At 45.6% G+C, this 16,369-nt stretch overlaps 1 protein-coding gene across 1 annotated transcript in view; it reads right to left on the bottom strand.

The window, feature by feature from the left end:
- The window catches only part of LOC138467725 (ADP-dependent glucokinase-like), a 224,682-nt gene that overhangs the window by 111,697 nt on the left and 96,616 nt on the right, over positions 1–16,369 (bottom strand). Inside the window, exon 3 of the mRNA XM_069607927.1 lies at positions 53–243. Coding sequence (XP_069464028.1) covers positions 53–243 — 191 coding nt within the window. The remainder of the gene's footprint in view (positions 1–52; positions 244–16,369) is intronic.

Genomic DNA, 16,369 nt, shown 5'->3' with positions numbered 1-16,369 from the left:
AATCACAAAATACTATAATGTGGGCGATATTACCAAGTCACAAATCACTCACCGGTGACATTTTCTGAAAGTGCTTTCCTCTGTTCCGGACTAAGCCGACCTCCAAGGAGAACCTCGCAGCCTTCCCTAGCTAGCCGGTTGGCCATTACCGGTGCATTTCCTCCCAGTGACCAGCGCATTTCAGACAGTTTCTTGGACGCGTTCACCAACTTCTTGAATAAAGTTGCGTTGGAAACATACCGCCTGAAAGAACCAAAACACTACATTTCAGCCTTTGTTCAAACTGGACAGACTGCTTTAAGTATTTTTAAATTCCACTGAATACTCCAATACTAATTTGGAAAACAAACATGTGTTCTGCTGCTTTCAGTGACAGCCACTTGTGTGCATTTTTAAAGTATGAATCACTTTACAAGGTTTGGTTTATTTTCAGATATATTAATGCATGTTTGTGCACCTCACCATAGCGATAATCTAGCAAACAGGGGGCAAGGCATGCCGTTAGGAAAAAGGTCACTTTTTAGGGTGTGACAAATAATGTAAGTGATGTCCAGGAGTCTTACCTTCTTAGCAATGGGGATGCAATGGGTCTAACTTTCACTCACTCACTCACAGCTGAGAGCGAGTTGACGTGGCACAGGTTTTGGGCCTAATTCACAGAAGCGTTTTATAATGGCAAAACCCCATTGGAAAACGCTCTGTGAATCAGGCCTAGAATCTTATCTCTCAGAAAGGCCAGATCTATGTACCATGTGTGATGAAATGGCTACTGCTTTGCAGGAGTACAGAGACGAGTAGTAATAAAAGCGCCTACTTAGCACCACACTACCACTAAACCAGCAGGGCTCTTAAATAAAGGTGTACCAGGCACAACATGAAGGGTACATCCCCTTCACCCCTTTAACGTAGCAAGGACCGGGGGAGGCTAGACTCTTCAAGGGGGTGTGAGCTAGCAAAGAAGCATTCAAACATCAATACTACTGTGGTACCAAAATAAAATAAAGTACAACCATAGCTCTACATAAATTAGGAGACTTTAATTTAAATCTAAAAATGCAAACACATTAATCATAAAAACACTAGTAACCCAGCCCTGTACGAGAAGGCACAGAATATGCAGAGTATAGGATGAATGGGGCAGACTTGGTCCAAAAGCAGGTTATATTTTTAGCAGCAACATTAACGTTCAATGAAGAGGTTTTTAAAAAGGTAAACAGAGGGGGGGTCTTAAATGTCACTAAAGTCTGTTACGGCATGCCAGTGGACAGAACCACTACAATACCTTTTTTGGCTTGTTCTTGGTCCTCATTAGCGTTTTAAGTGCTTTTCCACAGTTCTAGTACGCATCAAGATGGGTCAGATGAGGCTTAGAAATGGGCCAACCTGGCAGGCAAGACCACTGCTTCCACAGTGTTGAGTTGCTGTACGAGACAGGGAGAGTCGACGGCTTCTACCGAGTGGAGTCGGCGGCCGAGACTAGTGAGAAGACTGCTTCCAGCTGGTCAAGATGTGTCCAGACTAATTAAAGAGTAGCTTACAGTGGCTCAACGTGCACAGAGCTAAAAATAGTCCTGCGGGCCCTGCTGCAGCTGGAAAGGACTTGAACACTGTTGAGTCAACTTGGATAGTAGATTGGGGCAGGAGACAGAGCAAAAGGCCTTTCCTGTGCCCCTTGGTTGCTTGGGGAACCAGTATAGATTCTCCGGGAATAAGGGGAGACCTTGTTCTACCCTTTCCAGCCAGGAAGGTTGCCAGATAGCACCTGTATGAACTACCTACAAGAACTATCAGGAAACATCCATCCTAGTTCAAGTGTTCTTGCTGCAGACAGGCCTTATCCACACAGCAGTTCACCCCAAATGTTCCTCTGGGATGGGTTAGTGAAAAGTCTTTCTCCCTCTTTGGAGGCCTCCATCTTCACCTTTATCGCAGAGGGATTTGGGCACACTGTACGCATATAGAGCACCAGTTAAATCCTTCTTTTGATGTCCAAAATTATTCAATTTAAGGGGGGGGGGCAGTTGCAGCCCCTTATTTACTCAATTTGCCACTGTAGATTGATCCCTTTAAAACCCAAGGGGCCATTTCTGGCTGCTAGGAGAAATATTTTCCTGACAATGGTAGTACCATAATGCTTTGTCTGCAAAAAGTATGGGTTGCCTAAGAAAGTCCACGTTGGTGGGAATCTTCTCTGGACTAACTGCTCACCTGGGCAACTAACTCTGACCTTTCTCCTGTTTGCCTGGCATCAAAGACCCTTTAGTAATTATCACCCTGGTGTGACCTCTACATTGTCCAGGCAGGAATCATCTTTGAAGCAATGGTTCCAAAGTGACCCTCTGTGGTATATCCTGTTATAAATCACCCAAGTATCTTATGTAAAAAGATACAGGTATAACCATAAAGGATACAATTGGTAGGGTTCTTCTGGATCCTTGTTGAGGCAAACAGCTTGAAAGTAGTGAAGTCAAAATAGACCTTCCAAATGATACCACTCTCTGACTAACAGAACAGGCAGATAAAGGAATCACTGGAAAGGGTGTGGGAAAACTATTGGAAGTCAGCCTAGGATACAATAAGGTATAATGAGGAAGTGTCCCAACATTAACTCACTAATAGCACATCAATAGCAATTAGTACAACACTAACCTGAAGATTCTGATAACTGAAGGCTCTGCCAACAAGTCTCTAGAGTAATCCAAATAAGGAAACAACGACAAAAGAAGGGAAGGTCAGTAAGGGAAAACTTATTCCGAACGGCACGAGGCTCACGCTAGATACCAGGTTGGTGCACCACGGGATAGCGTCCAAAGTACTGTGCACAATCACCTTCGAATTAATAGTTGTCGGCAGTACTTCCTTTCCCACGTAGAACAGAAATAGGGAGTAGAAATCCACCTGTTTCATCACAGGTGCCAGGATTTAAATCAAAAGCGTAGCACAACTTGCATGTGGAATTACACGTGCAATGGTACACAGCCAGGAAGCAGCACGTTAGAAGTTCAGGAAGCCGCGTGGTGTTTTACACGCGACAAACTTACACGCAGCCAGGACTGCCAGAACTGCCGTGTGCAGGAAAAGCCGTCCGTTGGTCTTCTTGTAGACGGCCACCGACGGTAACGTGTAGAAAAATACACGCAGACAAGGAAAGCTGCCATATCTTCTTGGAAGCAGCTACAGGAGTTTGCGTGTGGAGCTAACACGCAGGAGGAAAGCCAAACATGTTGCTGAAGAGATGCGAGGACGCAGATCAAAGTTTCAGCTCAAGACGCCATGTTGGTTCACTCAGAAGCAGCGAGCGACATCCACACGTTGCTTAAAAACGTTATGCAGAAACAAACGCGACAATCTCTAATCACGTGAATTTAACGACGTGAATAATGTAAACGTCGTTTTAAGATATCAAACAACCTCCATTTAGAATAGAAAGGCTCAGCAGTTCTATGGGCATAACCAGTTCTGTGTGAAGACAGTGTTACAGGTCCCGAGGTAATTTGCCTTCCATGCATGTCATGTTCTCCTGTGAAGGTGACCAGCCCTCCCAGAGAGAACAAAAGGGTGTTTCGAGGGCTGAACCCAAATGGTTTGTTTTCAGTGAAACCCAGCCCCAGACGGCTGATACAGAAAAGGAATTGCTACTTTAATCATTCACTAGAAGACAGGCTGAAAATAAAGTTACACCAAAAGCGTTGGCCAGTATAATTGTACATTGCCATAGACAACCATATCAAGCCAGATATAGTAGATATTATTAATCTTCCTCCAGGCACTCGCAGCACACTCATATATAATTCGGATCAGGGATTCCCACAGTTAAAAGGCAGTCACTGGCTGTTGTAAATTTAGGGTGCATTATGCTATTTGCAAGAATTTATATTCTACTCTTTAACTGCTATGTTGCCAAACATAAGGCAGCTGCTGAGGTGCGTCAGTTGAAAGGCTCAGCAGAGTTACATTTAACGACCCAGAACCACACAAGTTTAGGTTTTAATAAAATTATGTCATTAGAATCCGGCAGGGGGATTCGGGTGTGTGCGACAGTCTCTCTGCCAATGAGGAGTCTTGAGGGGGGGGGGGGATTACCAGCAGTAATCCCCCCCGTTCCATGCCACCTCATGGCTGGAGGCCGCCATCTTCCCCCGCCGGGGAATGAGATAAGTGCTCTGCCCCCTCCAGAGATTTCCCTTCCCTCCACCTACCTGTTTTTTTGCTCCGCTTCAGGATCAGACGCACTGAAAACACTTCTGTCTCCAGCGCGTCCGCTGCCGATCTGCGGCCCACTGCCATGGAAAGGAAGATGGGACAACATGTAGTTCCTTCTCCCTTTTCATGGCGGCTATTTTGTTTACTCTTTTTATTGTTTTCAATGGCCGCCATGGAAAGGGAAAACAGACTTGATTTTCCCTTCCCTGGCGCCCATTTTTAAAAACTTTTTTTTTGTGTTCCGAAATGCCAGAGTGTTTTAGAGCAGAAAAAAAATGATTTTAGTACCCCAGTCTTACGTGACGGGATAATAATAGCAATAAGCCCCTCGCAGAGGGGGCGCATTACCACTTCAGGTAATGCCCCGGGGCATTTGTTAAAGCCCGAGCGCTATGGGCCCGGGGCATTACCTGAAGTGGTAATGGGCCCGGGGCACTACCTGAAGTGTTAATGTCCCCTCTGCTCAGGGCTTATTGCTTAAATGGTCACCTGGCGGGGTGTCAGGAGGGTAAATGAATAATGGTCAGGCATATGATCCTATGAACAATCTCCCAGCAGATGCCATCGCCATGCCTATACATCACTGGCCCAAACATTATTTTTTTCTTAAATCCTAGCAGTCTTTGGTTGAGGGTTTCCCCATGACATATTGGCTGGCGTTAGTGCTCGAGTTTCATTGCGCACTTGGCATGCACCATGAGAGATGCTGAGCCTACACATTCTGGGACTAGCATGGTTACTGAGTAAAGGCAGTTTAGCCACCATGTTAACGATGCTCCAGTTTTAGGTGGGTAGAACAATGGGACTTTCGTTGAGGAATGGATATTCATCATGGGACTGGAACTCCACGCCTCTTCCGAGATGAGCCAAAAAGGACTACATCACAAAGTCCGAGGAGTGTGACGATAGACAATGTACTCAAAGCTAGAGTGCTCTTTGTTCAGGGGAGGCAGGAACAGCATGCCTGAAGACTTATGTAAAACACTTCAGAGATATGTGGTTCAGCAACTCAAGGGGTAGAAGGGCAGGCACCCTGCAGGCCAGAGTGGGTTAGTTGGGTTTGCGGATTAGAATGGGATGCAGTCCGTTATCATGCAAGATAATATGCCAGTAACCCAGTGCCTGTTTATTCTCCAAGACTAAGCCTGGATGATTTTCTGTTAGGTTAATACACGTTTGCACAATACTTTTTCAACATAGATCATTATACAAGTGAGGTCCGATTCGCAGACAGATCTAACTTTCAGAGACAGAATTACAAGCATCATTTTAGATTTTAAAATCAACAAAGCTCAGGCTAGTATGCCCTCACAGACCACATTCTGGCCACACCCACAGCAAAAAATGTTTGAGCAGCACCCTTCAGGGTCTGGCTCATCCTCAAGATGAAATTACTGACAGAGGCCATCTAGAGTGGAATGTTGTGATTCAGGCTTGGCCAATATATCTTTCCTCACTCATTGCAAGGAAGTGGCCCAGCGCAAAAGCTTTACATTCTCCAACAGCATGACGAGTTACCACCTCAGAGGCCAATGTGAACTGTTAAATGCAACCCAAAAATGCAGATTTTCAAATTGCAAACTATCCACTCCATGGCAAATGCTTCTTTCTCACTTGTACAGTTCATGTAGGCAGATTGAAACTGAGGAAACCGGTCAGATTCCTTGGTAGCTCCTGAGCGACCGGACACCAGAAACATATGAGCCAAGTCCAGTAAGAACCTCCTGCGGCCGCGAGACAGAGCCAAGTGTTGATTGCCCCCCCCGCCCCTAAATTCTTCGGCTCACTGCACAGGAGACACTTTTCTTTGTATCCATGGAACAATTGCAGGGCATTGACCTGAGCCTTCTCCTGTGTGTGCTTTAGAAGTCCCACCTAAGTGGGACACTGCCTCGGTTTGTGGCAAGATGCAACCCGAGTTGGGCCTCCAGTAGAGGTACTGTGACATTCTGTAACACTAACCATATATATATTTTACTTGCACATTTAAGCAGATAAGAATACTATATCGAGGCCTCATATTGACACTTTCCCAGCGATTAAATAAGAGTAACAAAGTAACTTTAAAGAGGAGTGTGGCATCTGTTCAGAAAGAAGGATGGGATAAGTAAAAGATCATGTCAAGGTGCACACATGCCCATTATCTGCAGGTTCCAGGATGATCCTTACAGCTTACAGCTGGTAGGTGGGGCATGGGGGGGGGCGTCGTAAGGCGCCAACGTATTAGGCAATACATTGGTTAGCTGAGCCCACTTCTAGAAAACCTTACACAATTCATACAAAATTAATATTAAAAAGCAAGATACAAAATATGATGCATAATAAATCCCAATCCAAATATTTTCACATAGAACTAAGCAACATGTACGTGATCAATAGATAACATTCCATATAATCTAGAAATGTTCTCTCCTTCCATGCATCTAAACCAGTCCTTCATCCACATGTAGAAACTTAAATCAGATCAGCATATTTAAGAAAACTATGAGCCAACCGGTTAAGCATGGAGGTCCTTAGAGAGCAGGGGTAGGAAGGTCTCCAGTCCATCAAGGAGGAATTGCATGTGGAGGGCGAGCATGTGAGAAGGGGAAATGAATAACCCCCCACCCCAAGGAGAGAACAGAAACACATCATTGACTTGGACCATGAGGGCTACCAAGGTATTATCAAAACTTACAGAACTAGGCCGGATTTCTGATGGCACAGGAACAACATGAAAACAGTATGAAAGGGTCAATAGCGCCCACTGCATCTATGGCACACGTCAAAACTGCATACCTACAGTGAAAACAGGTATAGAGGGTAGATAGAGGGTGCAGAAAGGGGCCAGACACAAGAGTATTTATTGCAAAGTACTTGTGCATCACGCATTCAGTTGGGCTGAATGGACATTTAAATGCAAGAGGACAATTCCTAGATAGTAATTTCCTATGGGAGGTCTACAGTACCAAAAATCAGATGGATAGTTGGTTGCTATATAGATTACAATGTATGGAAGAATTTCGACAATAAATGGAGTCATCCTCAAAACCAGCACAGATGATTATCCCAGGACTAATGGAAAGTTAGGGTTAATACAGTTCTAAAAGAAAGCATCAGTGGTGTAAAACCCTTTGCTTCCAGAGACGCTCAAATATACAGGCTGATGCTGGCCCCACATGGGTCACTCTGCTGGATGGCAAGGGGTTAAACCCTTTGCTTCATGGTCTGCCTATGACAGAATTGCATTTCATTGGTCATCTTTCCAGGACTGTTGTGATTCAGTGCTCCTCTCAGGGGCAGTGCTGTGCCGGTTGAGTTATCTAACGTTGTATGATCCTGCAGTGAGTAACCGTTGTGGGAACAAATGACCGTGTGGAAACCGACCGAATATTTGACAGCTGATACGACCTGTTCAGTCTTGATTGGAGTTGTAGAAGGGAGCCTAAAGGGAAAGGTTTGTTTCTGGTAAGAGGTATGCCGATGCCCCAGGACAAAGGTGTTTTTCTTTAGCAACCCTTCTGTGGTTGACCTCTCCGTGTTGGGGAGGGAGCTCTGCTCCCATCCACATGCAATAGAGAGAAGTTCCTGAATTGTAGGCTTTTTGGTTTTTCTGCTAAGCCCATCAAGAAGGAGCTGTGATTTAGTCCATTAATAGCCTCTGGCGAAGCTCTGGAACCAGTAAATTGGCATTTAAAACTTGACAGACTGACTACTATATTAATACTGTGGTATATATTAATGTGCCAGAATAAATTAGGGAGTTGGCCTTTCAAGCCCATAAGCATGGAGTGGCGAAGACTTTAATTGGGATGAGAGCTTAGTTGCATCATAAATCTCTAATATATTATTGGTCTTGTATAGTGCCGACTGCCACTATTGGTGGCCTTGCTGCACTAAGCACTGCAAGAGAAAAGGGTGTTGGATTTGATCAGTGGGAAAAAGCAGATGCAAAAACTGTGGCGTTCATGGGTGTTGGTTGGAAGAACCAGGTTCCTAAGTGCCAATGTGCCTTCTATGGGTTTGGCAGAGAAACTACGAGTATGTTATCCAGAGGGAGAAGGCACAGATCTGACAGACTACAGTGTTTTGGGTCTGGTTAGCCACTGGTATGGGAAAGTATGACATGGCCAAAGAGGAGAGATTAGTTGTTGATGTGCTAAATGCTAGGCATATGGTGGCTGTCTGTGGGGGGTTTGTGTGTGTACTGTAAGATGGTAGGAGATCTTAGAGTGGAGTCAGTTAGTCAGGGGAAGGCTAGAGTAGGCCTCACAAGGCAAAACAACCTGCAACCCTACATTCCTACTGCCTGGACATTTGCAGACAGGTCCCATGTCTCTAGCTCCCAAAACCATAACTAGACACACACACCTAGAGACACACACACACACTTTGTCAGGCATTGGATGGAGCAGAGGCCAGAATCCCTGCTCATTTCGCCCAGATGTCTACCCTGCCGATTCCCACAATCACACATTCTTCTCACTCAGTCCAAAATAAAATTCCTGCTCCACTTCCACCAACAGACGACTCACCAGGTTTTGATGCAGCACCAGGCCTTCAGTGTCAGTGTGATGCTGTAAGCCTACAGGGGATTCATCCTGATGAACCAAGAAGCTTTAAAGATGGAAGGTGGCGCGTGGGTTCTTCAAAACAAAATGTGTAGCACCTTGGCCTAAAAAGGTGGTGGGGAGGTGAGCTGGCTGCAAAATGGTGAGGAGCAGGCAGTGACAGGAGTTTTGGGGCTGGTAGATTACGATGGACTTTCCAGAAAACACTGCAATTTGAGTTTGTAGTCTCTCTGGCCCTTTGCTAACTAATGGTCTCAGAGGGATTTCCTTACTTGTGCCACAGCTAAATGATGGGACCAGCGCAAAAACAGTAATGCTTTATTCATCCAGACTTTAAGGACTATCCTTTGAAAGGTAAGGAGGGGCTATCCGGGATCCGCATATGTACAAGGTGAGAGTTGGTCCCCACATGGGGTGACCTGGAGCAAGGAAAGGAAGTCCCTACACATTAACAGCTATTTATAATACATTCCACTGGATGACGACCAACCACCTCATCCTCAACCCTGGGGAAAAGGAAATCCTACTCTGCAGAAAAACCATGCTCCTTCGCCAACCTATCCACTGGCCTCACACTCTAGGTCCCCCTGCCCCAGCAACCTCCACCAAAACCTAAAATGGACACTGGACATGGATCTATCCCCCTCCCAACACATTAACTTTGTATCCAGAACAGGTTTCTTCCACCTACGCATCCTCAGGCATATCTTTCCCATCCTCACGGTTTCCTCCCAGGCCGAACGTTACCCGCAAAGACAACCCGCAATGACATGGGTGCCTGCTAGCTAAAGGACATCCTGCAGAGACACAGGAGCCGACAGACGAAAGTCTAGAATCCACAGCTAAGTGGCCAATATAGGTTTCTGATTTCTCCAGTGATGTGTGTAGGGCATTACGGAGTATTACAGAAGTTCTCTGGGGAATCTTGCATACAGCGATTTATGATTCAGTACCTTTGAGTTATCTGGCATGAGGTAAGGTGCAGCGCCTTAAAGAAATATGGCCGTGCAAAGTGATTACAGGCCATAGTGGCAGCTGGGGGACCCAGAGAGGTATATGGGTTATCTGTGCAAAAGAGTGTGTGACAGTTGTGCGCAAACAGACTCTATAAAGGAGTCGAGGAGCATTCCTTCCCTAATTTCCCCCTACCTATCCACTACTACTTCCTAACCCTCTTGCCCGTTTACCCCAACACCCCCTACACATCTGGACCCTAACCCTCTTTCCTTGTGAGGGTCAAGCATCCCTGTGTGACATAACTGCAGGTGCCACAACTTCCAGGCGGAGGCAGGAGTTTGTGCTACCTCCGCGCAAGACCCAGCGCAACAGCCGTGACAAATACATTGCCCTATCGATACTCTCTGCAATCTCAACAGTAATAAATTATTGCTCATTCTGTGTAGCTATATGTGGTCTCTAATATGTGTCAAACTGCCTCGCCAAACGCATCTGATCACACTGGCGCACTTACTAATACGTTTTTCGCAGCCTAAACCTTTTTGCCTGCATGGGACCTTGTACGTGCATCCCAACATTCCTTATAAAAACCAAGTGCTATAAAATGTGGTAGGCCAGGGGATGGGTTGGGCTGCTCGCTTGCTTATATTCAGCACAGAGTTGGGGGAACTTTTTCCCCCGTGGTGACAATCAAATCTTGGCACCCACTGATCGATTTCCTATTAACTGATACCAGCCCCATAGAACCATTTATTTGTGATTGAGCAGTTTGACAAGCATACAATATACGTGATAAAACACCAAGGAGCACAAAAATCCCAGGGTATTTGTGTCAAAGTGCTACAAAAAATAAACACATTTAAAAAAAAAAAGAGTGAATGTAATTTTAAGAAGCACGTTTCAATTTGGAAATGTCTTTTTTTGCTTCTACTATGCAAGTGTGCCCTGCAGAATTGGAAAACCGTAGTATGCCCAGCATGTAGGAAGCCTACTTTTAACATTGATGACCCTCGTCCCAGTGATATTCATGGCCCATTGATTCCTATGGTGTCCCTTTCAGGCCAGAAGAAAAGACAAAGGCTAGGCAAACAAAACCTGAAAACGCGCGAAAGACGGCTGGGAGAAGGAGCACCTTTAAAGATCCTGGAAAGAGTTACTTGCCAGAGAGGTGGAGAGCAACCAATTAGGGAGGAGGGGAGGAACAATTGACCTGCTTTGCCTTCCTCTGGGGACACCTATGCACAGGAGGACAGACACCCTCCACCCGACCAAGTCGAGATACAAGGAACCAATTAAAAAAACAAAATAAAAGTAACACAACAAAGTAAATAGTAAAATGCATGGGAGTGAGAGAAAAACTGCGTCCAGTCCACACGCCTGGCTCTGAGAAATCCGTAGCCTACAAGGAAATAAATCAAACCAAAAATAAATAAAGAATGAAACGGAAAAATATAAAATCAGGCAAGCAGCCCTGTGCACGTAGCAGCAATACCTGTTGGCTTATACGAACAAGCATTGGCAAAGCCGATAGTTTGGGGATTTGCGGATGTTAACATTTTGTAATTTTACGGTTCAATACAGTAAATATATGGTCCTATATAGTTAGAGTTTATAGACTGAATAAATATACTATTGCTCACAGCAGTGTACAACGTCTTTTTATTATAGGAACAATCCTTAGGGAGAGACAGGGTATGTATGAGCAAGAGAGAGAAACCGGGCACAATCCTGGGGAGAGGCAGTGCGAGCATGCGAGGGACAGGCCGTGAGCAGGAGAGAGACAGGGCGTGAGTGCGAAAAAGAAACAGGGCACGAGTGTGAGGGAGCGATAGGGTGCAAGTGTGTGAGAGATAAGGCACAAGAGAGCGAGATGGGGCATGAGCGAGACGGTGCGAGCATGAGCGAGAAATAGGTCGTGAGGGTGGAGATAAACGTGCAAGCATGAGTGGGAGAAGAGGTGTGAGCTTGAGTGATCGATAGGGCATGAGAGAAATAGGAGGAGAGCATGAGCAGGAGAGATAAGGTGCGAACGTGAGTGAGAGGACGGCGAGAGTATGAGTGGACAGGATGCTGAGAGGGCATGAGAGAGGACGAGGACATGAGTGAGAGATAAGGTCATGAGCACGAGAGACAGAGATATGGTACGAGCATGACAGAGTGCACAAGTGTGAGTGAGAAACAGGGCACATGCTGAGAGAGAGAAGTTAGGCGAGCGTGACAGTGTGCAAGCGTGATAGTAAGAGGCAGTGCGCATGTGTGAGAGAGAGACGGGGCATGAGAGAGAGAGAGAGAGAGAGAGAGAGAGAGAGAGAGAGAGAGAGAGAGAGAGAGAGAGAGAGAGAGAGAGAGAGAGAGAGAGAGAGAGAGAGAGAGAGAGAGAGAGAGAGAGAGAGAGAGAGAGAGAGAGAGAGAAGAGAGAGAGAGAGAGAGAGAGAGAGAGAGAGAGAGAGAGAGAGAGAGGAGGGAGAGAAAAAGGCATGAGCGTGGGAGGGATTGGGCGCAAGCATGAAAAAGGCCAAGGTGCAAGCGTTAGAGACAGGGCGACAGCATGCGAAAGACAGTAGGCGAGCTTGAAAGAGTGACAGGGAACGAGCTCGAGAGAGACCGGGAGCGAGCTTGAGAAGAGAGAGAGAGAGAGAGAGACCCGGGAGCGAGCTTGAGAGAGAGAGAGAGAGAGAGAGAGAGAGAGAGAGAGAGAGAGAGAGAGAGAGAGAGAGAGAGACCGGGAGCCAGCTTGAGAGAGAGAGAGAGAGAGAGAGAGAGAGAGAGACACACCGGGAGCGAGCTTGAGAGAGAGAGAGAGACCGGGAGCAAGCTTGAGAGAGAGAGAGAGAGAGAGAGAGAGGGAGAGAGAGACACCGTGAGCGAGCTTGAGAGAGAGAGAGAGAGAGAGAGAGAGAGAGAGAGAGAGAGAGAGAGAGAGAGACCGGGCGCCAGCTTGAGAGAGAGAGAGACCAGGCGCCAGCTTGAGAGAGAGGCAGGCCCGTGAGAGAGAGATAGAGATAGAGAGAGAGAGAGACTGAGGGCAATGAGCGAGCGAAAGAGGGTGTGAGAGAGAGAAAGGGCATGAGCATGAGTGACAGGATGCGAGAGAGATGGGTCATGAGAAGAGAGATAGGTGTAAAGAAGGCATGGTATCAACAGTAAGACAGACAAGTGACCACAGTTCAAGGGTGTTTATTGAACTTCAAAAAGGGTTTGAAAAATGCCTATCTAATCCTAAATCTACAGATGGGAGCAAACTATGACCATCAAAGAATAATAACGCATTCCAAGTGGTGTCTTCTTAAAATAAAATGGCTTATACTAATAAACCTACTGCCAATCCTTACCTCTAAAAACAAATAGTATGGGATGTATTGTGTTATGAAAAAGAAAGAAGTGTTCACAAAATTATAGGTCAGGATGTTCAGGCCGTTGGCTTCCCTTCCCCACGTTTTCAACACGGAACAAGGCAGTTCACTCTAGCATAGCACGATCTCTGGCTTCTTTAGCATGATGATACAGTTCAATCATTAGCATCAGGGCCTTTTGTGCCCAAGTCTCTTTGCCTCTCAAAGTCTCTTTATGCAGAGGGCCTGATGCGACAAAACAAAACGATACATTCTTTTCCTCTTTCAGATTTTCACAAATACTCAATTCAGGCGATTCACTATTCACCCAGGATCCCCCTCAGCCGGGCTTAGATACCTTTAATACAATGATCAACACTTTGGACCCTCCCCCCTCTTCCAGGCTCAGATCCTCTTTCAGAATGTTCGTGTTAGGTAAGATTTCCACAGGGCTGGTAAATCTTCCTTGCCTGGTTCAACTCCAGAAGTTTTTGCTTTTCTAGTGAGATATTTTCCATTAATACCTCACTGAGTGGGAACCTTTTTCCACACTCACCTGTCTTTAACTCTTTTTATGGGTGTCATTTTTAAGACTCTCCATAGTGTCTTTTTAAAGTTATCATGTCTAACAACTTATTGGCAATAAGTGCCTGTTGTTGCTGGGTTGCCCTAGGGGCTCCCCCTTTAACTTTCTTGTGCTAACCTTGAGTGAACTACAGTTCCCAAGGGTAGAAAGTATCTTTGGATCCCTTTTACATTTTATTCTGTGAAACCAGCACACCCCACCTTATGTGGAATGCTGGGGAGATACAATGTATCCCCTTTCACATTTAAACTGTAACAATTCTGTTACAGTGACAAGCTTACCTTTAATGGCTGGTGGCAGTGATACCTTTTACTAATTTGGTGCACCTTTACCGCGTGCTGTACTCACAGCTGCAGTAAAGGCACCTAAGGGTGCTCATTTTTACCAAAATGGCCCCTGTCTTCTTTTTCTGCCATTTTAGTGTTTCTTGTCGTTTCTTGTTCCTTCCCCTGACATTCAGGGCAGTAAAATCCTTTGTTGGAGTTTTGTCTTTGGCGGGAGTCCCCTGGACACCCCGCCCAGGCTCCAGTCAGTCTAAGCACAGGAATTGGGGGAGGGGTACCAAACTTCCCCCTCCTTTGTCTTAGGTCTTCCTTCAACTGGGCCAAATCCCAGTGGGGGGTTGGCTGTCCTGATTGGACAGCCAAACGCCCCTTTCTTGTAAAATGCGGGGAGAGAATGCAGAGGTTGTGTTGCAGTTCCTGATAAATACTGGAAACCTGGAAGCTGAAGTCATGTCGACCACTGGAACAGAAAACCGAAGAGGATGACGAAGGAAAAGCGGCGGGAATGATTTCCAGCAGCCAGAGAGCCTGCTTTGTAACCGGAGCCTGCTGCAGCCCTTCCTTCCGATCGACCTGGGGTCTCCGAAAACGACGACCCGAACCCAGAGCCTGGTGAGACCCACTAGACTCAAGACGACCTGCATTTTGAGCCATCCCACGGGTTGCTGCGACCTTGCGTTCTTGCAATACCCCAATACCCTGGGACCTCCTGCCACTGTGCGGTGCATGGTCTTCCGAATTCCGAATCTCGCTGAAACTTCGTGGGCATCTTGGTCTATCTCCAGAGACACGAATCGAGTCCAAAAAAGTCCCCTCACAAGAGTGCTGGACCTTTTAAACGATGAGAATTCAACCGCAATTTTCTGTCTTCTTCTGTGCTCCTTGAAAAGGCGCCAAACCCGCAGAACCGCATTCAGCCGCGAGAAAAATCTTGCCTAGAGCCTTCTTCATCGATCCCTGCTGCAAAGTCCCTTCAGAGGTCTTGTGTTCAGTCTCCAGGACAAGGAATCCAGTGACCGGGTATTTGGCCGCAGTCCCTGAAGTTCTCCTGCTGCAATCTCTTCTTCATTGCTGAGGTACTGTGTTGGCTTGGGTATATACTTACCTTAAGCCTGTTGGGATTTCTGTGTAGTCCTGGGGTGTTTTCTGTGATTGGGAGGTCCCTCGTCCAGTACACCCAGTCCCACTGCTAGAATCCTGCTGGGGTGTCTTCTGTGAAGCCCCTGGACCCTCTTCTAACCCTAGAAGTAAAGTACTCACTTGTTTGCCCAGTTTTCCTAAGGAAACTCTGACTTTTGCTACTAAAGAACTTATTCTAACACTGCCTGTTGGTCACTAGTCCTAGTGACCCCCCCTTCTGCCACTGAGAACACTCATGCTCTAAGGGAAAAGACTTTGAAGGGATTGGGACTTCTGCCTAGAAAAGAAATCAAGTGTTTTTACTTACTTGTAAAGAGTTGGTTGGTAACTGTAATTCTAAAAGTGAACAGTTACAAAAGTTCTTACTGATCTTGGATGTGTGATGCACTATTCTTAAAAGTATGGTTAACATCTTTCCTTCCTTAGCCACTGTTTTGCCAGTCTAAAAGAAAGTAGATGTGAAGGTATTTTACTCTCCTGTGATTAGGTTGTGCCTCTTTACAAAAGTAATGTGTTGGTTTCACCAGATTATTCCTGAAGGGTAATTGTATAAGTGTCCTCCAACTGTTGGTATCACCAGGTTAGTCCTGTTAGGATAACTGTATGAGTGTCCCCCAACTGGGTCTTGCTTCCCCTGACTTGCTGCTAGCCTGTCTTTAATAAGTCTACATTAGGTTGTTGCCTACCTAGAATATCTCTTCAGTAAAGTGTGACATTGGGTTTTACTTTCCCCTTCATTGTGAAGTTAAAGTAAGTGGGTTTTACTTACCTGGTGGTAGCTGTGTGCCATCCAAAACAAGTTACAAGAGTTATTGCTTAGCTCAATCTGGGGTTCCCTGATTTCCAAAGCATCTGTAATTGTACATTACATCCATAGGTTTTGCTCACCTGGTATAACTGTGTGTTATGACAAAAGTAGTTATAGGTTTTTACTGCACCTAGAATAAGTGTTTCACTATTCACCAAAAGTATATTGTCCAGTTGACTGTTTGTGATTTGTTCCAAGAGTCACTGTATAACTGGAAGGGCCTACTGTCCTTGTATTACCAAAAGTAATCTAAAAGTAACCATTGGTCTTTTACTCCCAAAGAATAGGCTTGGCCTATACTAAATGTGTATAACAAGGTTTTGACTTCCCTAGAACTACTGTTAGGTGTTCCAAATAAGGTCTATACTTGGGTCTGTGTACTTTCAAGTATAGTGTTGTGTTATATTGTGATTTCATATAATGTTTCAGTATTTACTTAACCCCTAGATTTATCTGGGCCTACTTGTATTTAAATAAATCCTTTATTTTTATAATACATAGTGTTTCAG

The sequence above is a fragment of the Ambystoma mexicanum genome, chromosome 4q, assembly GCF_040938575.1.
Source record: "Ambystoma mexicanum isolate Mex_15411 chromosome 4q, UKY_AmexF1_1, whole genome shotgun sequence".
Classification (NCBI taxonomy): Eukaryota; Metazoa; Chordata; class Amphibia; order Caudata; family Ambystomatidae; genus Ambystoma; species Ambystoma mexicanum.
Note: the sequence above shows the minus strand (reverse complement) of the source record. Positions and strands in the feature narration are given on the sequence as shown.